Below are 24,600 nucleotides of genomic sequence, written 5' to 3'. Positions count from 1 at the left end.
CTTGCCATTTGCAACAATGTGGATGGAACTAGAGGGTATTATGCTAAGCAAAATATGTCAGTCAGAGAAAGACAAATACCATATGATTTCACTCATATGTGGAATTTAATAAACAAAATAGAGGAACATGGGGCAGGGAAAGAAAAATAAAATGATAAAAACACAGAGAAAGGCAAACCATAAGAGACTCTTAACTATACGGAAAAAATCGAGAGTTGCTGGAGGGGAGGTGGGTGGGGGGAAGGAGTAATTGGGGGATGGTCATTAAGGAGGGCACTTGAACTAATGAGCACTGGGTGTTGTATGAAACTGATGAATCAGTAAATTCTACCTCTGAAACTAACAGAAAAAAAAAGAAAGAAGGAAAGAAAGAGAACTGGTTGTACTTATTGTTGCTTTTAATGTTTTAATCTCTAAAGATTTTATCATTCCTTTCCATTGTTTTCCTGCTTTATGCTACCCACTTTCTTTCTCCATTTATTTATTATTTATTTATTATATATTATTATTTATTATTTTTAACAATAATTATTAATAGATGATTACATCTATCTGCCTTTAATATGTTTTCTGCTTTGTATGTTATTATTTTTTAATCTAGTTCCTGTTTACAACTTTGTCCTTAGTACTTTGAGTGGGAGTAAGTGAGATAAAATTTTTAATGTTATAGAGCTATGCTACAACCCAGCCATTGCACTACTAGGCATTTACCCCAAGGGTGCAAACATAGTGATTTGAAGGGGCACATGCACCCCAATGTTTATAGCAGCAATGTCCACAATAGCCAAAATATGGAGAGTCCAGATGTCCATTGACAGAAGAACAAATAAAGAAGAGGTGAGATATAGTGGAATACTACTCAGCCGTAAAAAAGAATGAAATCTTATTATTTGCAACAACATGGGTGGAACAAGAATGTATTATGCTAAGTGAAATAAATCAACCAGAGAAAGACAAATACCTTATGATTTCAATCGTATGCAGAATTTAAGAAACAAAACAAAGGATCATAGGGGAGGGGAAGGAAAAAATAAAATAAGACAAAATCAGAGAGGGAGACAAACCATAAGAGACTCTTAACTATAGGAAACAAACAGGGTTGCTGGAGGGGAGGTGGGTGGAGGTATGGGGTAATTGGGGGATGGACGTTAGGAGGGCACTTGATGTAATGAGCAGTGGGTGTTATATGCAAGTGATGAATCACTAAACTCTACCTCTGAAACTAATACACAATATGCTAATTAAATTGAATTTAAATAAAAAATTAAAAGAAAAAATATTGGAGAAAAAGTTATATTTTACATGCCCCCATTTTTATTTTTTTATTTTTTTTTAAGATTTTATTTATTTATTTGACAGAGATAGAGACAGACAGTGAGAGAGGGAACACAAGCAGGGGGAGTGGGGGAGGAAGAAGCAGGCTCATAGCGGAGGAGCCTGATGTGGGGCTCGATCCCATAACGCCGGGATCATGCCCTGAGCCGAAGGCAGACGCTTAACTGCTGTGCCACCCAGGCGCCCCTACATGCCCCCATTTTTAAACAAGAAAAAATTGAAAACACAAATATTAAGTTTTGAATTCAAAGCAATTAGAATAGCAACAATGAAAAAAAAAACTAAGGATAGCAAAAATAAGAACCTAATGAAGATAAAAGCAATGACACAGTGACATCCTGGAAAAAAGCAAAACAGAAGTCAGATCAGTGGTTGCCAGAGGTTGTCAGTGAGGGGAAGGGTGATAAAAATATTCCATATCTTGATTGAGATGGTGGTCACATGACTGTATGTTTTTCTAAACTTATCAAACAATTTACCTAAAAAAGGATGAATTTTACTGTGCTATACCTCTAGAAACCTAAACTTTAAAAAGCTAAATGACTTGGAAGAGCTCATACTATACTTTTGGTAAATATGTTTAAAATTATGAATTAAATGATAATATTCTAGTGAAAATGAAATAACCAAAATGGACTCAGGAAGATGTAGAGAATGGAACTTTAAAAGAACATCATCTGGCCAAATTAGCCAAAATGAAACTGAATTTAGTTCTAGCCCATATAAGTCTTTTTTAAAGATTTTATTTATTTATTTGACAGAGATAGAGACAGCCAGCGAGAGAGGGAACACAAGCAGGGGGAGTGGGAGAGGAAGAAGCAGGCTCATAGCGGAGGAGCCTGATGTGGGGCTCGATCCCATAACGCCGGGATCACGCCCTGAGCCGAAGGCAGACGCTTAACCCCTGTGCCTCCCAGGTGCCCCTAGCCCATATAAGTCTTATATAATATATTTGATTGCAATTGTCTCAGGTAGTCAGAACAGTTGAGTTCTTCCTTACCAAACTGACTGGTTAAAGTTCTGTGAGTCCCACTCATAAAATTTGCAGCCACTGCAGAAAACAGCATGGAGTTTCCTCAAAAAGTTAAAAATGGATCTACTCTATGATCCAGCACTTGCACTACTAGGTATCTACCCAAAGGATACAAAAACACTAATTCAAATGGATAAATGCATCCCGCTTTATAGCACCATTATCAATAATAGCCAAACTATGGAAAAGAGACCAAATGTCCCTAGACTCATGAATGGATAAAGATGTGGTGTATATATACAGAGTGGAATATTACTCAGCCATCAAATAAAATGAAATCTTGCCATTTGCAGTGGTGTGGATGGAACTAGAGGGTATTATGCTAAGTGAAATAAGTCAGTCAGAGAAAGACACATACCATTTGATTTCAGTCATATGTAGAACTTAAGAAAGAAACAGCGGTGCCTGGATGGCTCAGTCACTTAAGTGTCCAACTCTTGATTTCAGCTTAGGTCATGATCTCAGGGTCATGAGATCAGCCCCAGGTCAGGCTCTGTGCTGTTCATGGACCCTGCTTTGGATTCTCTCTCTTTCCCCCCTCTGCCCCTCCCCCTTGCTCATGCTCTCTCTTGCTCTAAAAAAAATAAAAATAAAATAAATAAAATAAAATAAAAATTGTTTAAAAAGAAACAAGACAAACAATCAAAGGGGAAAAAAAGAGAGAGAGAAAGGCCAAACAACAAACAGACTCTTACCCTACAGAGAACAAACTCATGGTCCCCAGAGGCAAAGTGTGAGGGGACATGGGGGAAACAGGTGATGGGGAATAAGGAGTGCACTTATGATGAGCACTGGGTGTTGTATGTTAAGTGTTGAATCACTAAGTTGTATTCCTGAAATTAATATAATACTGCATGTTAACTTCACTGGAATTTAAATAAAACTTTAAAAATTGTTTGGATAGGAAGACACCCTGGAGACATTTAATATCTCCTCATTTAGTTACTGTCTGTTTGTAATAAAGACTTGATTGTATTTGACAATGTCAACACTTCAGTTCCTTTAAAGGGAAGATTTGGAGAACATCAGCTAGCACAGATCTCATTTTAGACACAAGAAAGCAAAAGCCACGTTTAAAAGACTTTATGTTGTACAGGACTGGTTTGTGGCAGCCTGAGAAAAGGAACTTGGGTCAATCACATCACCTCTTCAGGCACACACTGTAAAGGGGAGTTAGTTACAATGATGGCATAGCCACCCCACTGTCTACCTTTTCCTTTGTGCCGACGTAAGTGAAATACTCAGGTAGTGGCTGATTCCTGCAAACATCATTTCATATCAGCAATAAATATGGGCCTTCCCTTCAATCCCTCACCCTTTCACACTTAGAGAGGAAGGAGCCATCTCAGATAAAAACCCAGATCTTGAGATAATATGATTAGGAAAGAGGTTGAGTGCAAAGATATGGAAACCCCACAGTCAGCAAACAAGGCAGGGTTTATCAAAGCTGGGGTAAGATAATCAGTGTCCAGATAGCTGTTGTTTTTCCACTCTTTTTTTTTCCTTTTTTCCATTGAGTGTATCATAAAGGTTGAGCAACAGATAGGCAAGTCAAGCAGTTGTCAGAGCCTCAAAGACCACATGGTCTATAAAGGAAGATGGATTACAAAAAGCTAAACTAATATAACGTTACTAGGTGATAGAAAGGCAGAGTGGGCAGTGCAGAAAATCCATGCAGTGTGGAAGCAATGTTCCCACGTTGTGTAGTCTGGGATGTTTTCTGGAGGAGAGTGTGAAAGCCAGAATTTCCAGGAAGAGATGCTATGAGGCACAAGCATGGAAAATAAAAACCATGAGTGCTAAAAGAGCCTTGTGCACTAGGGCACTGAGTTCAGGCTGAGCTTGGTGGCTTAAAGAACATGAAATAACAGCAGAATTCCTGGAAGATGATGGCTGAGGGTGGAGGGTTGGGAATGAAATCAGAGAGGTATGCAGGGGTGAGTCCTTATAGGATTGTAGTCCCCAGTGAAGAGTTTGGATTTTATTCTGGAAGCAACAGAGAACAATTTAAGGCTCTCAAGAGAAAGGCATGATGAGACTTAAATTTTCCAAAGACTATTCTAAGTGTGAGGAATAAGTTGGAGGTGGAAATAACCAAACTAAAATTAGCATCCTTTGTTTCAGCTCTATGTTTGTACATGTGCTTTATATAATCATGAAAAAATGAAATATGTGCACTAATACCCCATTTCTTTTGTTTACAGCCTCCAACTAACCTTCTACCAAGTCCTGGAGGCAATCACCAAAGAATTCTTTGATTGTAGCTCTATGAGGTCTAAAGTAAGATGTTAGCTCTTATGAGACAGAGTCTCAGTCCCTAGTGAGACAGGTACATCTCAAAGAAAAATGCTCCGATACACTGTGCGCTTACCGTTTTCTTTCCACATCGTGGTTTACCTTCTTGAGCTTCTTTTGATTGTTTCTCAGGCAACTAGATGGAAACACATAGAAAAGAGACTCTTATTTTCCCTCGAAAGTTTTCATCCCCTTTTCTTTCTTTCCTTACCAATAAGACAAAGCCTGTTTTTCCTTTTTGACAAGCCTCTCTGTCCTTTAGAACTGGCAGGCAGTCACAAATACAGAAACAGGTCAGGAATTCACCACAGAGCCCAGGCATACACTGGGTTGGAATATCTATAGTCCGACCTCTCCAGAAGAGGTGGGAGGGACCAAGAATAGAGAAAGATCTTAACAAAAGGAAGGTGTGGCTTCTCCAGTGAGCCCAGAGGAGACCATCAGCTCCCGTGCATCCATCCCGGTGAAATACTTGCACCATTAACTTTGGCCCTCTGAGCCAGAGCAAGATTCTCCAAACCCTGCTGTTTGGCCATCCCTGCACATATAGGACACTATGATCCACACCTACATTCAGAGAAGTTTGTTGTGCATGTTACTCTTGGTGTTTTCCCAACAATTATCATCTTCCTTATAAGAAGCAAGCAAGCACTGAGTGATGGAATTGAGGCTAGAGAAATCAGTGACTTTCATGGTTACACAAGAGTGAGATACAGACCCAAACCCGTGATTGAGTTAATCAAATTTGTCACTATACTGGTTATCCAAACAGTATTTCTTTGAATGGTCTTTTTCTTTTATTATCACATCCCCAACACTTGTCTATTCTCCCACTTCTACATAGGGCTGCATGCAAAATATCCCAGACTATGAGCCTCGCTCTTGCTCACTGTCAATATTTGAAGGAGACATTTCCCCAGTGTTGATGTTTAAAAGTTCAAGAATATGGTTAGATATTAACATATGGGGCCAGTAAGCAAAGAATAGAATTTGTTGAATACCAAGTAAATCAAATTTGAGAAAGAAGGGCCCTTTTTGGAGATGTGTTCTGATGTAGCGATTTCTGGATAATATTCACAAATGATTAAATTGGGATGTAATGATTACTTCATAGCATAGATTGCAAATCAGGCAAAAGTTAATTTCAGTGTTCCACGTGTTCTCTTGTGTTTCTCTAGAGTCCAATTTCCTCAATACTCCATTTTTCTAAACTGATCAATGAAAAAAGATTCTGCTAAAATATTTCTCCTTGAGGTTATTGATTCACTGACTTTCCCTTCTCATGGATGTTTGCATTTTAAAGTTAAAAACAGGAACATAAAATCCTTAACATTAGCAGAAACATAATGGGAATCCCATGCCATTACTACTGAACATAAATGGACACTAAATTCTGCTGTACATGAAGTAATTTTTTCATCAAGCAGAATTCAGATAATGTCAGGCCATAAGTGATACACAAAGATTTGTTGACTGAATTAATATATCATCTTATACTCTATCGTTAAGACAATAGACATTAAGTGAATCTTAAAAATGTATCTTGGTCAGGGGCGCCTGGGTAGCGCAGTCATTAAGCATCTGCCTTTGGCTCAGGGCGTGATCCTGGAGTTCTGGGATCAAGTCCCACATCGGGCTCCTCAGCTGAGACCCTGCTTCTTCCTCTCCCTCTCCCCTGCTGTGTTCCCTCTCTCGCTGGCTGTCTCTCTGTCACATAAATAAATAAAATCTTTAAAAAAAATGTATCTTGGTCAAAGTGTTGAGATCATGGGTGATTTTTCCTGATTTTCTGTTTGTTTGTTTTCAATTCATTTTTTTTAACTTCTCAAATATTTGGAATTAATTTAAGACATCATAACTCCACAAAGGAAATCTAAATACCAAAAAATCAACAGTTTACATTCTATTTCTTTACCAAGCAATAAAATTGAAAATCAACAATGAAATACCTAAAAATGTACATATGTCTAGACATTAATATAAGTAATCCTTATCTTAAAGAAGGGGATATAAAGAAAATTCCTAAAACACTAATGATAGTGAAAGTCACAGAAGACAATTTCTAGGATATGGAAAAGGGAAATGTGAAGAAAATGAGTTGTTTTCACAAGAAAACACAAAGGATTGAAAATGACAAAGTAAGTAGATATTTCAAGGTATCTGCTTGGGTATAACTTTCAAGGAAAGTTATGAGCAGAAATGAATGTGAGAACCAAATATTAGAAAAGAGTAATATTGGCAAGATGGGCAAAAATCTGGCAGGATCATTTAAGTAAAAAGAAAAGGGGAACGAAACTAACATCAAAACAAATTTCAGAGTAAGTACTACGGAGATACAAAGCAAGTAACATGAACAGTTATATAATAAACGTGATGACTTGAATATCTGAGAAAAACAAAATGCAAAAATTGTCTCTTGAGCATCATCCATACCTCAAAATAGTCTAGCCAACGTTTCCATATAAGCTTTACCAAACTTCATGTGACAAATATATCCTCTTATATAAGATGTTCCAGAAATGGAAAAACAGAAAATGATGTCAAATCCATTTAATGAGATTAGAAGACTCTTCATTCCAAAATTAAATAATGGGAGAAAATAATTGTAGGTCCAATTTACTCACGAAAATAGATACAATAATCCTCAATAAAATAGGAATTAACTAATTCTAAAAGTTCAGTAAAAACAACACACACATGACAATTGAGTGGGTTTTATCCCAGAAATTAAAGGATAAGTCATCAACAAAAAACCCTATTGCTATGATTTACCACCTTAGGGGTCTAAGAGAAAAATTACAAGTTTATCGTAATAGTTTCAGAAAAATGCATTTGATGATATCTAGTCCCATTAACAATCAAAATTAAACAATAAACCTTGTTATAAGATGATATTCCTTACTGTGATAAGGTCAATATACCAAAAACATACAGCGAACTTAATGAACAATTCAGAAAAAAAATCTAAGATCATTTACAAGACAAGGACATCCAAGAATATTGAGAGTTTTAAACATAATAATGACATAAAACAAGAAAAAAGGTATTAGTTGTAAGATGAAAAAGGAGAGAAAATCTTTAACTTTATAGATGATATGTTAACTATGTAGAAAGCTCAGTAAACTTATAAAGCATTAAAAGAAATGAGGTCAGCAAGGCTGGTAGATATACAATAATCTTACAAAATTTAGTAGCATTTCACAATAGCAGGCTAGAAAATAAAACACTCCATAAACTGACTGTTGTAAGTGGCTTTTAGAAATCAACCTAACAATGCAAGAAAGACAAAAATTATCACTCTACATTTTAGCATGAGGGGAGACTTGAGTAAATGCCATATAAATAATTGTTTTTATTGAATAATGTGTTTGCATAAACATAACATTTTTCCCTCAAATTGATCTGCATAGTCAGTGTCATCCCAATCAAAATCCAAGCTTGTCCTTTTGATAAAACCAACAAATTCAGTGTTAAGTAAATGTGGGAAGAGAAAGTCCACAAAGAGCTAAATCAGTCTTGAAACAAAGAACGAAGAAGGCATGTCCTGGAAACTGTTAACAGGAAATGTTAACGTCCATTCCACATTCTTTCTGGTCAAAGAGGAAAGCAAAGCGATAGCTAGCTACCTTTCTCTGACTCAGAGCCAGTATTCAGGCTGCAAATTAGGTGCTATCCAAAGTGCCCAGAGGCCTTTTGTGGATCTTCCTCTGACAATCAGGCTCAGAGGTGGGAAGTTTTCTGCATCTACATTCTGGTGTCCATTCTCCAACCTTGCAGACATTGCTGGTGGTAAATTCTTGAATGTGGAATCACTCAAAAAGCCTCCTGGGCAGCAGTAGCTCCTTGGGTCAATTCTGTCGGGTGAGGGTATCTTTACAAGAGTCCAGCCTCAAACCCACACCTTCAGCCATTCCAACGATTTTGTAAGCACATAATTCTCTCTATTGAAACCCATCTTACTTTAAAAAAAAAAATCTGCCATGGTTTAGATCTCCTGTGCTAAGCCTCTATGACGTCATAGAGGATGACAACACACCAGATACCAAATGATGCTACAAAGTCATAATAATAAAAACAGTATGCTGCTAGTAAAGGCAAACAAAAAACAGGTCAATATAAAGATATTGAGTACAAAGAAACATATCTATCTATATGTAGATATTTGATATGTAATAAAAAAGTAACCATAATTCAATGGGGAAAGAGTGAATGTTTTAATAGATGAAGTTGAAAAATCTGACTCACTATTTGGAGAGGGAAAAAAAAGCAAAACCCCTACTTCATGCTATATTCAGTGGGGAATAAAGATCTAAATAAGAAAGTCAGAGAAAATTTAGAGAAATAGCTTTGTCATATAACAGTGGAAGAAAATATAGGAGCCTTCACAAGAGAATGAAGACCCAAAGAAGTGACCAGAGCCAGAAGCTTTCATACCTTTTAGACAAACAATACATTTGTGAAGAATTGGCAAGGCGGAGGGATTTGCACTAGAGATAGTAAATGGTGAATTAACAAGGTTTGTTTTTACAGCTTTCTCAACCCTAAATTCCCTGTCTCTGGTGATGAGGATGTCTCCTCTCCTTCTGGTACAGGAAGAAAACCCTTTATGTGAGAGATTTAGCTCCTGCTTCCAAGGAAGAAGGGTGAGGGGTTAGGGATATCAGAGTGACCTTTCTGCTTCTGCCATTTTCTCAGACTCCTTCAGTGTAAGACATTCAGTATGACTGATTTCTGAGCATTGATTTTGTATCCCGCCACATTACTGAATTGCTCTATAACTTCTAGTAGTTTGAGGGGTAGAGTCTTTTGGGTTTTCCAAATAGAGTATCATGTCATCTGCGAAGAGAGACAGTTTGACTTCTTCTTTACCGATTCGGATACCTTTTATCCCTTTTTGTTGTCTGATTGCTGTTGCAAGGACTTCTAGTACTATGTTGAATAATAATGGCTAGAGTGGGCATCCTTGTCGTGTTCCTGATCTTAAGGGAAAGGCTTTCAGCTTTTCCCCATTGAGAATGATATTCGCTGTAGGCTTTTCATAGATGGTTTTTATGAAATTGAGGAATGTACCCTCTATCCCTACACTCTGAAGTGTTTTAATTAGGAAAGGATGCTGTATTTTGTCAAATGCTTTTTCTGCAAGTGAGAGGATCATATGGTTCTTGACTCTTTTCTTGTTGATATGATCTATCACAAAGATCAATTTGCATGGTGCACTGGGTGTTATATGCAAACAATGAATCATGGAACATTACATCAAAAACTAAGGATGTACTGTATGGTGACTAACATAACATAATAAAAATTATTATAAAAAAAGATATTCGGTATGACAAGTTGCCATATTTTGGGGTAGTGCATCCTGAAATCCATCAATGGATATATTGAAAGAATAATTCCTGCATTCTGCATGTAATGTGTGTACCAGCTATAGGTTTCTAGAAGACGGAACACTCCCCATTATTCATTTAATGTTGAACTCCATAGATGAGCAACAGTTAGAATGCTTCATTTCATCCCCTTAATCCCCTTTGAGAACCATAGAAGGTCCTGGACACAGCATGGGCTCACTTAACATGGAAAAGAGTCCTATAGAAGACCTCTCTCAAGTAAGTAGAGAAGACCAGTGGGTTTTGGAGTCTTGTTTGGTTCATGTCTAATGATTTAACATACCTTTTCTTACTGTGAAACTACAATCCTTTAACCTTAATTTCAAAACTTACAAAAATTAGAATAACAATGTCTCCTTTATAATATCATTAGGAAGAGTAAGGCCAACATGCTTGGCACCCTTCAATAGCTTCACAAACGTTGTTTCCCTTCCCCATTAATTCCATTGGACGAGAATGACTGAGAATAAAATCTGGAGAGACTTTGGTATATGTCCTGTGGCTCTTTTGTTGCATGGCTGACCCCACAGGGGAACTGGGTAATGGTTGGCTCTGGAGACAGTGAAACACTTTATCATAGAAAGTGAAAGTGACTCATGATATAGAGTGAGTGTCTATTTCTTATCCGTTCTGTTTCTTCCATCTGGTACACTTGTTGAGGATCTGACAGCCAGGGAGGAAATTGGGAATTTCCCAACTCAGTATCTCCTCACATAAAATCCATCCCTGCTCTCCCTCCATATGCATACAGTATATTCCAAGATTCTCTAATGATGGAGAGCTCTCTGGGAGATACCAGGAGTAACTTTAAATTTCATTTGGGGACATATTCTTAGCCTTCTCTTACACCACATCTGTGATCTAAATGACTGACAAACGTCAGGACAAATCATTGGAAATGATGTTACTTTTACTGAACCTTTTTTTTTTTTTAATTTTGGTTGTTCCTGCCAAATTTCAGCTCTTTACCATCTATTGCTTGGTATATTTTAAATTTCTTAGCTTGTCCATTTTTGTCTGCCATTCCATCTAATGCACAGAGGACAGACATTTCTCCCTAAAATATGAGCCACATTACATCTTTCTCCAATTCACAAATATCCATTGAATCACCAGTTCCTATGGGCCTTTGAAGACTGCATCATCAAATGCCTAACCTCATTTCGAACCTCTTTACCCGTTGGCTCTATTCTTGAACAATATGCTTGTTATTGACAGCTATTGTCATTCCTGAACCACCAGATACTTCAAACTCATACATTTTCACACCTTGTCCCTTCAGTTAGGAAAAGTCTTTTCTGACTTTTATTAGCTTGTTAAACATTTGCAGCACAAACCATGCAGCCATTCCTCAAGTGTGACCTTCCTTCTGGCCATTCCAAATCAGAATTGCATTCATTCTTTCCTCTCATTTCTATAGCACATTCTTTGTGCTTCTACCTAAAATACATTAACTTCCTTTTTTTTCTTGCCCTTCAAATATTTTATTTATTTGAGAGAGAGAGAAAGAGACAAAGCATGACAAAGTGCAGAGAAAGAGGAAGAGAGAAAGGATCCCAAGTAGAATCTGTGCTGAGCACAAAGCCCAATCCAAGGCTCAATTTCAGGACCCTGAGATCAGGACCTGAGCCAAAGAAACCAAGCCTTGGACACTTACCTGACTGAGCCATCCAGGTGCCCCGTGGCTTTCCCTTTAATCTCACTACATCTTTCAAAGAAGTTTTAAATTTTTGCTTGTCTCAATTACATATTTTTTTATGGGTGATGGGCATTCACACATTAACTTCTCCCCTATCTGTAAAAGAGACTATGGCAGTATAGTGGAAATGACACATGACCTGACATCGGAAATTTTACCTTCATACTCACTTTACAGTAGTTTACATATTATATTAAATCATCATCCCATAAACCCTGAAAAAAAAGGAAGACAGAAATTACACTATAACTTCATCATTTAATAGCAAAGACCTTGACAAGTTTTCATCTTCTCTTAGCTATGTCATCTCTCTTAAGCTTAAGCTACAGCATAGTGATTAAGTGCAGTGTATCAAAAGAATCAAAATCAAGATCTTAAAGACCTATCTGCACACCCATGTTCATTGTAGGATTATTTACTAATAGCCAAGATATGGAAACAACCCAAATGTCTCTCCGTAGATAACTGGATAAAGAAAATGTGACATATACATACAGTGAAATGTTCATCAGCCATTAAAAAAGAAGGAAATACTACCATTTGCAACTACGTGAATGAACCTTAAGGATATTGTGCTTAAATGAGATAATCCAGTAACAGAAGAACAAATACTGAATTACCTCACTTATGTGTGGAATTGAATATAGTCAAACTCTTAGAAGTGGAAAATGGAGTGGCAGCTGCCAGGGGCCAGGGAGCTTTTGCCTAATATATACCAAGTTTGTTATGTTGCATGAATAGTTTCCCAAGATCTGTTGTACAACATAGTGCCTATAATTTAGAATACTGTGCACTTCAAAATATGTTAAAAGGATAGATTTCATGTTAAGTGTTCTTCACACACACACACACACACACACACACACAAGAACACAAGGAAATTGAAAGTAAGGGATGTGTTTAGTACCTTGATTGTGGTGATGCTATCACAAGAGTTCACATATGTCCAAACTCAACAAAATGTACACTTTAACTACGAGCAAATTTTTTGTCTGCCAATTATACCTCAATAAAACTTAGAGGGGGAAAAAAACTCAAGATAACCATCTGTGGGATGTGGAGTGGCCAACTAGTGAACCAACTCATTTCATTAACCTCATGTACTCCTGTCATTTTTGTCTCACTACACACATGCTCAGACCCTTCTCGGGGTCTTTACATATGGTCTTTTGTCTAGAAGCTAATTCTACAGATCTTTGCCTAACCTGCTCATTCTTAATTATGCAGGTCTTTCCTCAGAAGTCAGGTCTCCATAGCATCACACCCTTCCTTTTCCTGGATTTCAGCCATAGTACTTATGACCAACTGAATTACATGATTTATATAACTGTTTGCAATCCCTTCATCCTACTAGAATAAGTTCCATGAGGTGGAATCTTTCCATCTTGTTCTCAATCATATCTACAGTGCATTGAATGAGGTTTCTTGAGAACTACCTAATTCCTGGGAGTGGTTCATTGAAACAAAATATATAGCTTAAGAACCTGAAAACAAGGCCAACTTCAGAGCACTGTAAGTAGTTAAATATCAGCTAATACTGAGTAATCCTACCATGTTCTTGCTAACATAAAAGCATTGTTTCATTTTATCTTCACAAAATCTAGGATCTGGCAATATTCATATCCTTACTTTGGGCATGGGAATATAGAATCAGAGAAACCAAGGAATGTATTCAGTACTATAGGAAAAGCAGGCTGAGATTTCCCAGGCGAACTTTTATTGGAAACTGTTTCCCTTTTATCTAATTGTATGAGCTCCAAGCAATGCTGCTAACCTGCTTCCCAAAGTTCACCAATAATTTGCTGAGAGAATACAAGAACACTAATTTAAAGGGATAAATGCACCCCTATGTTTATTGCAGCATTATCTACAATAATCAAACTATGGAAGCAGCCCAAGTATTCATCAACTGATGAATGGATAAAGAAGATGCAGTGTATATGTACAGTGGAATATTACTCAGCCATAAAAAAGAATGAAGTCTTGCCGTTTGCAATAACATGAATGGAGCTAAAGAGTATAATGCCAAGAAAAATAAGTCAATCCAAGAAAAACAAATATCATATGATTTCACTCATATGTGGAATTTAAGAAACAAAACAAATGAGCAAAGGGGAAAAAATAAGAAAGACAAATCAAGAAACAGTGTTAATGACAGAGAACAAACTGATGACTACCAGAGGGGAGATGGGGGAGGGGATGGGTTGAATAGGTGATGAGGATTAAGGAGGGCACTTGTTATGAGCACAGGGTGATGTATGGCAATGTTGAATTACTATATTGTGCACCTGAAACTAATCTAATACTGTATGTTAACTAACGGAAATTAAAATGAAAATTTTAAAAAAGGAACCCAAATAATATCCATATATTCCAATTAATTAATAGCTGTCTAAAATCCTTTTAACCTCTAGGATTTTTTTCCCCTCTTGTTTACCTCCCTTGGAATTTATCTGTTAAAGAAATGTTCTGGATTTTGCTGGTTGTATCTGTATGCTATTGTTTGAAATACATTTCAAATTAAAATTTCCAATTGTTTCAAATATTCTTGTAAGTTGTGGTTATATCTAGATACTTGATCAAATTCAGGGTTGATATTGGAGAAGAAGGATACTCCATAGGTGGTTTGTGGACTTTCCTCAGAAGACACATTATTTTCACCCTACTTTATTAAGATATAACTGACAAATAAAATTGTTCAGTAATATAAAAAAATTACTACAGACCAAACAAATAATTAATAATAATAAAAATAATAATAATAATAATATGGTTCACCAATGAAAGGAGTGCTCTAGACAGAAACTACCCATATTTTACTTACTGAGAATAAAATACCTCCATCACCAGTAAACATATCCAACTATGCAATTCACATTTATTTATTTATTTATTTATTCACTTACTTGCTTATTGATTGATTTCACAATCATAGTACATGAGGGTAATAACAACAACCACGTCATATAGTAGTTATGGAAAAATAATGAGATAACCCTGTGAGATTATTAACACTATGTGGGCAGAAAGAAACCTGAAATGATCATCACTTGTTATTATCAGTGCAAGTTGCTACTGTGTTCAGCCCTGTGAATTCCTTGAGTGCCACTGAATCTGGCTGCCGGGAAGTGTGTAGGAATGTGGGACTGCAGAGGTCTCATTCACAGATACCCACAGTGAGACCCTTGGAGTCAATGTCCTCCTCTATCCTCTTTGTGTCTGTATGGATTTTAAAATAGAACTGAAACTGATATCACACTGTATGTTAACTAACTGGAATTTAAATAAAAACTTAAAAAACAAACAGAACCGAAACCCAGCAAATGGACTTCTCCAGAAAGTCAGGCCTAGGACCCTAAGCAGAGAGTAATGGCTGAAGAGCAGAATGAGAAGGAGTCTTTGTACTTCAAATGTGAGCAAACCAAAACATTTCCACCTCTCTGAGTCTAAATGGCTTCACTACAACATGGTTGAATTGAAGAAGCATTCTCTCGCTGCTTTAATATTTATAAAGTAAAAGTCCATGGCTGTTTCCAAAGACCGCTGTCTCTATCAGAATATGGTAACAGATGTATATCAGAAAATTTAACAACCAATTCAGAAAGGGAGATAATTAAATGTGGAAAGTTCCTCTAAGTCTCCATATTCTGAAGCAGATCATTTTGTCCTCTGCTTCCCTCAAGTTAGAAATACACATGCTTTTTCAGAATAGCCAAAATTCATTTATAGAAAACCTTTCTGTAGAGCATAAGCACAAGTTTCAGGGATGCCCAAGTTTTAAAGGCACTGTCACTGTAATCAAAGGATCCATAATCTAAGACTTGTACATGTGTAATAATGACACTAGGTAGAATATGGTTAGTGTCATAAATGCATATAAACCATTTATAAGTCATAAAAATGTGAAAGAATAATTCCTGGCAAAGATCAGGAAGATGTCACATTTGGCCAGGGCATTGCAGAATTAATATTTTGACAAGTAAAGATGGTTGAAAATGTACTTTGAAGTAAGAGTTTTGATAGCCAAGCTTGAAGTCAAAAGATGACCCAGTGGTCAGATTGACAAGGGTATAAGGTCCATGTGATATATTTATGGCAGAAAGGGCAGAAAAGTATATTTAACCAAATTAATTTTACTTTCTTTAAATCCCTGTTTTGTTCTAAGTTCTAGGGAGACATAGGGACTGCAAAGATATATTCAAGGCAACAATTATCCTTGAGAGATTCTCTACTAAACAGAAAACAGTTGATCAGAGGCTCATAGCCAAGACAGGTGGTGGAGGCAATGCCCAAAGTGAAAAGAGAACAAGAAGAAGGGAGTTATTAAAACAGAATATGTAAGACCTTAAATTCCAAAATAGATGGTCTACACTTTACATGTCAAGTAGTGGGAAATGGATGTTCTCTGAAACACGGGAGTAATGTGATTAGAGTTTTGCCACGGGCAGATCCATCTAGTTGTGTTAAAGAACACAAATGAATGGTCAAAGGGTACATTAAAAGGTGCTCAACATCACTAATCATCAGGGAAATGCACATCAAAACCACAACAAGTTATCACCTCATCCCTGTCAGATGGCTACCATCAAGAAGAGAAGAGGTATCAAGTGTTGGCAAGGATGTAAAGAAAAGGGAACCGTTTTATACTATTGGTAGAAATAGAAATTGATCTAGCCACTATGGAAAACAATTTTTTAAATTAAAAATGGGACTACCATAAGATCCAGCAATCCCAGTTCTGGATATAGAGCCAAAGGAAATGCATACAGGGTATCAAAAAGATACCAGTACCATGTTTACTGAAAAATTATTCACAATAGCCAAGATATGGAAACAATCTAAGCATCTGCCAATGGATGAATGAATAAAGAAGATGTGGCAGATAGATGATAGATAAATGATAGATGATGATAATGATGATAGATAGATGATAGATTAGATAGATTGATAGATGATAGATAGATAGATAGATAGATAGATAGATAGATAGATAGATAGATATGATGGATGGATATATGGATATATGGGTAGTCCATATATATTATTCAGCCATGAGAAAAAAAGAAATCCTTCCATTTGTGACAACATGGCATGGCATGGCATGGCATGGCATGAACTTGAGGGCATTATGCTAAGTGAAAAAGTCAGACAGAGAAAGACAAATATCACTTCTATGTGGAATTTTAAAAAGCTAACTCTTAGGAACAGAGGGTAGAATAGTGGTTATCAGGGCTGGAGGTGGAGGCTTTAGGGAGATACTGTTTAAGAGTACAAACTTGCAACTCATAGATAAATAAGTCCTGAAGATCTAATGCACAAATAGTTATTATAATCAGCAACATGGTATTGTAAATTTAAAACTTTCTAAGTAACTAGATCTTAATTATTCCAATCACAAAAAGAAGTGATAATTTATGTGATGTATAGAGGTGTTGGCTAATACTATGGTAGTAATCATATTGCAATATATACATGTATCAAACCAACGAGTTGTACACTTTAAACTTATATAATGTTATATGTCAATTATATCTTAATTTTTTAAAAAATCTAGTCATTATATAATATAATAAGACTGGAAGGAGTTAGGGTGAGTGGATGGGAGAGTGGTGTGCTATAAAGACAATCCTTTAAGATTAAGCAAGCTGTAAGAAGAATACTGTCTGTTTTCCATATCTATTCTACAACTTCAAAAGCATTCGAGGGGCACATGGGTGGCTCAGTCGGTTAAGTGTCTGCCTTTGGCTCAGGTCATGATCCCCCTGGGATCAAGTCCCACGTTGGGCTCCCTGCTCAGGAGGGAACCTGTTTCTCCCTCACCCGCCACCTGCCACTCCTCCTGCTTGTGCACTCTCTCTCTGTGTCAAATAAATATATAAAATCTTAAAAAAAAGAAAACCATTCAAAGATGAGGAAGGCTAAAAATCAGTACTTAAAAGCATTTGAGTACATTATTTTGCATCCATAATTTTCAAGAATCTGTTTATTCTCATGCAGACCCCATGAAGTTGATGAACGGGAAGTTAAACCGTATACTCAGATGAAGATAGAAATGTATGGAAAGATCCAAGTGACTACAGACTAGGGTTTCTGGATAAAATGCAGAACGCACAGTTAAATTTGAGTTTCAGATAATCAACAATTTGTTTAGCATAACTATGACCCATGCAATAATGCTCCAAATATTGCATAAGGCATATTTACACTAAAACAACAACAACAACAAAAAAAGAGTTTGTTTATTTGAAATTCAAATCTGACTTGGCAACCTGTTATTTTTTTTCTAAATCTGGCCACCTACCATAGTTCCAAAGTAAGGCAAAAAGAGTGAGTAAACTGAGGTGGCGAGGGGTCACTCTGTGTTCTGAAAGAATGCTGTCTTCAGGTCCAAACCTCTTAAAGCACCACTGTCTCACTGTTCCAAATGCATACACCCAGGCTCCTGCTCCCTGTTCTTCCAACGAAGGGCCCTGCCCAGCTTCAGTCTTACCTGAATTCTCTCAGGAGGTAATTCCCCATTCTTTCACTGTGACTCTGCTTTTCAGCTCCTGAGTTTCACTCCACTTTCGGCAGTGATGGGCACAATATGAGGCAGGACTTTGCATCTGACCACTGGCTTGTACTCCTACCAACCATGAGCTGCCAAGGGACAGGCATGGTAGAGAAGGCAGGAAACATTCTGAAGGGGAGGGGAGAAGAAAGGCACGTGGGTAAAAAAAAAAAAATCAGGCTGAGAGAATAAATCTAAGACTCCGGGTCCACTTTGCTTTCAAGGGAACTCCAGGATTGGAGAATCAGAAGAGGTAGGGACTTTCCAATTCTTCAGAAAGCTTAGATCTCCAGAATACCAATATTCCATTCTCTTCCACACACACAAAAAGAAAGCCTCTTGTAAGGAAAAAAAAAAGTTAGAAATAAAACCTGTTTGCTCCTCAGGTTATAAAAATTGAATCAAATGTAAATGTCTCTCCTAAAAGCTCTGATACTTCAAAAAATAATAATAATAAAATGGGAAAGAAAGAGAAAAAGAATATGAAAATAGAAGAGTATTGATGTTACATAAACTAGGTCAAGGAGTAATTGTTCTTCCTGTTGTTGTTCCAAGGCTAGCATGCAATGGGGAAGGAGACAGGGCCTGACAGACCCATCTCCACCATCTGTTCCCCCACTTCCTCCCCTACACTACCCACCAGAGCCACAGAGTACAAGCTGGCCTCAGTGATAATTTCATGCAGGCAATTAGCTGACTGCTGACCCTGATCTGTTGCTGTTGGGGGAATGAAATAGTTTATTCATATTGTTTCTCACCCAATGGGGTGCAGAACAGATTAAAACTTCTCGTTTTTATCCAACATGAAATCGAAGTTGGAAATTATATGTTCATCTAACCCAATGTTTTGTTTTGTTCTGTTTTTAAACCAAATGAAGGTATCAAGTGTGAGGAAGTTTGTTAGAGCTATCCGTTGGCAGTTCTCAGGGGTCTCAAATGCTTTGCAGTCATTTCTAAAATTTGTATTACTATTTTATGTTTCAATCATAGCATGGGAAAAAAGTATTTGAAGCAGGAGTGTCACAAACCCATGCTGGGTTTATGTTTTACCTAACTCATGTTCGAGAACCTATGTACTAAAACCCTGCATCCCAAACTTTCACATCTTACCAATCCTCAGAGGGCTCTGTTAAAATACTAATTCTGACTCTGTCAAACTAGAATAAACATTCTGCCTTTCTAACAAGCTCTTGCTCTTCCTTTGAGTAGCTAGACACTAGGTCAGCAGCCCTCAGAGCATGGTCCCAGACTGGCAACACCAGCTTCACCTGAACTTACTAGAAATACAAATTCTCAGGTCCTAACTCACACATACCTGCTGAATCATAAACTCTGTGAGTAGAATCCTCCTGTTGCCTGCTGAAATTTGAGAAGCACTGCAATCAGCTTTTGTTCTGATTACTCATGGAAAAAGTCATTAACGCACAAATGCTCAGTTAAGTAGGTCCCTGTTGGGTTTCAGACACTAAATTGCCAGGAATGGCCAGCAATCCCTGTGCCATCGGATGAAAGATTACTACAAACTTTGCTGTAAAAAAGAGAAGACAAGGGGATCAACACTCAGAGGCAAAGACTCTTTGCTCTTCTTTGCTCCCACTTTTATTGGTCCTTCAGGATAATCACAAATCCTTATCACTGTTTCTCAGCATGTGATGTGTGACCAGGGGTCTCCCTGGAACAGGAGGATCTGTTTACAGGAAAGATATGAGATGCTAATCTTCTGGTTCTACTAGTTCTGCTAAACATAGCCTAAGGGACAATGTGTACATCTCTTAGATCACAGGTCAGCTATTTGGGCTAAGAAAGCTTCTGGGAAGGCAACTCCCCATGGCATTCCAATGGCAGAGTGGTCACGCAGGCCTCCGCATTCCAAAAACCTATATGCCCTTCTCCAAAACCTTCCATCGCTCCCCTCTCTGTGTTACATTGTAGCAAGCCAGGTATTATGACTGGTTTCATGCTCTACATTAACCCCAACACTAAATGATAGAGATGTGGTTACTCAGAATATTTTTAGTTTCCTCAGCCTCTTTAACTCCCCTTTCTGTTCACACTAGCATGAATCTATCTGGAAAAGGACAAGACTTTAATTCCACTACCAGTGTCTAACCAGTGGACATCCTGGAACTCATCCTCTTCTGTAGGATGGATAGGACATAAGGAAGTGAGTTTTAGAGAACTGTAAAGTGTTCTGCAGGAATGCTGGTAGTGACTATTCATGAACCACAATAGACATGCACACATCCAACTTCATTTGGACGCTCACTGCCATGTAGAAGAGACAGTAGTCTTTTCAATGCCAGTGTTTCAACTTACCCACTGGATGCAAGTCATTTATATCTCTACAGTTCTGTCAGTTAATACCCTCTACTTGTTCGCTATCCTATTTGGTCTCACTACTTAGTCTTCTGCCTATCAACAAGTTCAGGTTTTACACAAACTACTATCCCGTGACTCTGATACTCAAACAACTATCATCTAGGTTTGGGCTTTTAAAGTCAGGAATTTTGAATGGGAAAAATCAGTAGCCAAGAATACTTTGTCCAGCAAGGCCATCATTCAGAATAGAAGGAATGGTACAGAGTTTCCCAGGCAAATAAAAACTAAAGGAATTTGTGACTGCTAAACCAGCCCTTCAAGAAATACTAAGCGCACTCTTTGAGGGAGAAGAACAAAAAACAACAAAGACTACAAAGGAACAGAGAAAATCTGCAGAAACAATGACAAAACAAGTAATAAAATGGCATTAAATATGTATCTATCAACAAGTACTCTGAATATAAATGGACTAAATGCTCCAATCAAAAGACATAAGTTGTCAGAATGGATAACAAAACAAGGCCCAGCCATATGCTGCCTACAAGAGATTCAAGTTAGCCTGAAGACACCTGCAGATTGAGAGTGAGGGGGTGGAGAACCATGTATCATGCTAATTGACATCAAAGGAAAGCCAGAGTAGCAAATGCTTACATCAGACAAACTAGAGTTTAGACCAGAGACTAACAACAGATGAAGAAGGGTACTGTATCATAATAAAAGGGAGCATCCATAAAGATCTAAGAATTTTAACTATTTATGCCCCTAACTTGAGGCATCCAAATATATAAAACAATTAATAACAAACACAAAGGAACTTATTCATAATAATACAATAATAGCAGAGGATTTTAATGCCCCACTTACAGCAATGACAGACCAGCTAAGCAGAAGATCAACAAGGAAACAATGGCTTTGAGTGACACACTGGACCACACAGACTTAAAAGATACATTAAGAGCATTTCATTCTAAGCAACAGAATACACATTCGTTTCAAGTGCACATGGGACATTCTCCAGAACAGATCACACTAGGTCACAAATCAGGCAGGCTTCAAGAAGCAACAAAAATATTTAGATCATATCATGCATATTTTCTGAACACAATAATGGGAAGCTTGAAGTCAACCACAAGGAAAAATTTGGAAAGACCACGAATATATGGAGGTTGAAGAACATCTACTAACAGATGAATAGGCCAACCAGGTTGGACATTTCCTGGTTGGAAATTAAAGAGGAAACAAATACATGGCAACAAATGAAAATGAAAACATTATGGTCCAAAACCTTTGGGATACAGCAAAAGTGGCCATAGGAAGGAAGTATAGAGCAATACAGGCCTCCCTCAAGTAGCAAGAAAAATCACAAATAAACAACCTAACTGTACACCTAAAGGACCTAGGAAACAACAACAACAACAAACAACACCTACGGACCACAGAAGAAAAATAATAAAGATTGGAGCAGAAATAAATGATACAGAAACAAATAAAACAAACAAAGAAACAAACAAACAAAAAAAAACCACTGTAGACTAGATTGATGAAACCAGGAGTTCCTTCTTTGAAAAAAATAATAAAATTGATAAACACCTAGCCAGACTTATCAAAAAGAAAGGAGAAAGCACCTAAGTAAATAAAATCACAAAGGAGTGAAGAGAAATAACCAATACCATAGAAGTACAAACAGTTATGAGAATATTATGAAAAATTATATGCAAACAAATTTGACAATCTAGAAGAAATGGATAAATTCTCAGAAACGTACAAACTTCCAAAGCTGAAATGGGAAGAAATAGAAAATGTGAACAGACCAATAACCAGGAAAGGAATTGAATCAGAAATCAAAAATCTCCCAATAAACAAAAGTACAGAGCCAGATGGTTTACCAGGGGGAATTCTACCAAATATTCAAAGAGTTAATACCTATTCTTCTCAAACTGTTCCAAAAAACAGAAAAGGAAGGGAAACTTCCAAATTCATTCCATGAGGCCAGTATTACCCGGATACCATAACAAGACAAAGTCTCCACTAAAAAGAGAACAACATCCTAATGAAACTGGATGCAAAAATTCTCAATAAATTACTAATGAATCAAATCCAGCAGTACGTTAAAAGAATCATTTATCATGATCAAGTGGGATTTATTCCTAGGCTGCAAGTGTGGTTCAATATTCACAAATCAATATGATATGCCATATTAATAAAAGAAAGGATAAAAACCATATGATCCTCTCAATAGATGCAGAAAAAGCATTTAACAAAGTACAACATCCATTCATAATAAAAATCCTCAACAAAGTAGGGATACAGGGAACAGACCTCAAACTAGTAAAGGTCATCTACAAAATCCCAGAGCTATTATCATCTTCAGTGGGAAAAAACTGAAAGCTTTTCCTCTACAGTTGGAAAACAGAAAGGGATGTCCACTCTCACCTCTGTTACTTAACATAGTACTGGAAGGCCTAACCTTAGCAACCAGACAACAAACAGAAATAAAAGGGATCCTAATCACAAGGAAGAAGTGAAATGTTTTGAAGGTGACATTGATGAGGGAACGGAAGGCAAGCTGAGGACAAAGCAGAAGCTGACACCCTGCAACCCCCTCCCCATGGGATGTATGCAACATTCCTCAGGCACTCCTGGCTGCCCTAAAGGACAAAGAAACACTCCTTACTACCTACAGCCCATTGACAAGTCCTTGAAACAGGCATGGTGACATTCCTCTAAGAACTCAGCTGCCTTGATGTTAATACTTTGCTAAGGGCAAAAGGCAGTCCTAGCCTGAGTCCCTCCCTCCACCAAGATCCTGTAAGTCTACTTTAACTATAAAAGTTGCTTTGGAAACTTCCTTTATCTCTAACCCCCCAAGATACGTATTGGCAATCACCCCCCAAGCATATGGCCCACCGATATACATCTGAAGGGTCTCATGACTCAGGTTTTATTAGACAGTAATAAATGACCTTTTCCCAACAACAGCTAGCCCCCTCAAGGTCCTGGAAACCTTGCTTCCAAAATTCCTTAGAGACTTACGCTATCCCTAACCCCCTCCCCACTTGAGGGTATATAATGGGCCATTCCTCACAACCCCAGGGCAGCAGCTCTTTCTGCCCATGGGTCCTGTCCCCATGCTTTAATAAACCACCATTTTGCACCAAAGATGTCTCAAGAATTCTTTCTTGGTCATCGGCTCCGGACCCCACCCCACTGAACCTCACTTATATTCCCCAACCTCATCAACATGATATTCTACATAGAAAACCCAAAAGACTTCACCAAAAAATTGCTAGAACTGATACTCAAATTCAGTAAAGTCACAGGATACAAAATCAATGTGCAGAAATCTGTTGCATTTCTATACACCAATAATGAAGCAGCAGAAAGAGAAATCAAGGAATTGATCAGATTTACAATAGCACCAAAAACTGCAAGAAAACTAGGAAAAAAACCTAACCAAAGAGGAACATATATGTACTCTGAAAACTATAAAACACTGGTGAAAGAAATTGAGGATGACACAACAAAATGGGAAGAAATTCCATGCTCATGGACTGGAAGAACAAATATTGTCAAAATGTCTACCCAAAGCAATCAACACATTTAATGCAATCCCTATCAAAATAGCACCAGCATTTTTAACAGAGAACAAATAATTCTAAAATTTGTATGGAACCACAAAAGACCCCAAATAGCCAAAGCAATCTTGAAAAAGAAAAGCAAAGCTGGAGGCGTCACAATTCCAGACTTCAAGGTACATTACAAAGCTGTAATCATCAAGACAGCATAGTATTGGCACAAAAACGGACACATAGATCAATGGAACAGAACAGAGACCCCAGAAATGGACCCACAACTATATGGTCAACAAATCTTGGATGAAGCAGGAAAGAATATCTAATGGGAAACAGTCTCTTCAACAAATGGCATTGGGAAAACTGGAAAGCAACATGCAGAATGAAACTGGACCACTTTCTTATAC

At 37.4% G+C, this 24,600-nt stretch overlaps 1 protein-coding gene across 1 annotated transcript in view; it reads right to left on the bottom strand.

The window, feature by feature from the left end:
- GCSAML (germinal center associated signaling and motility like) overlaps positions 1-18,385 on the bottom strand; it is a 51,548-nt gene extending 33,163 nt beyond the window's left edge. Inside the window, exons 1-2 of the mRNA XM_057307194.1 lie at positions 18,243-18,385; positions 4,740-4,799 (exon numbers count right to left, since the gene is read on the bottom strand). Of these exons, the coding sequence (XP_057163177.1) occupies positions 4,740-4,799; positions 18,243-18,271 (89 nt within the window). The 5' untranslated portion in view covers positions 18,272-18,385. The remainder of the gene's footprint in view (positions 1-4,739; positions 4,800-18,242) is intronic.
- Between the last annotated feature and the right edge of the window lie 6,215 nt (positions 18,386-24,600).

This window comes from Ursus arctos, unplaced genomic scaffold (genome assembly GCF_023065955.2).
Source record: "Ursus arctos isolate Adak ecotype North America unplaced genomic scaffold, UrsArc2.0 scaffold_5, whole genome shotgun sequence".
NCBI classification, from domain to species: domain Eukaryota; kingdom Metazoa; phylum Chordata; class Mammalia; order Carnivora; family Ursidae; genus Ursus; species Ursus arctos.
The sequence above is the reverse complement of the archived record's forward strand: the minus strand, read 5'-3'. Positions and strand labels throughout refer to the sequence as shown.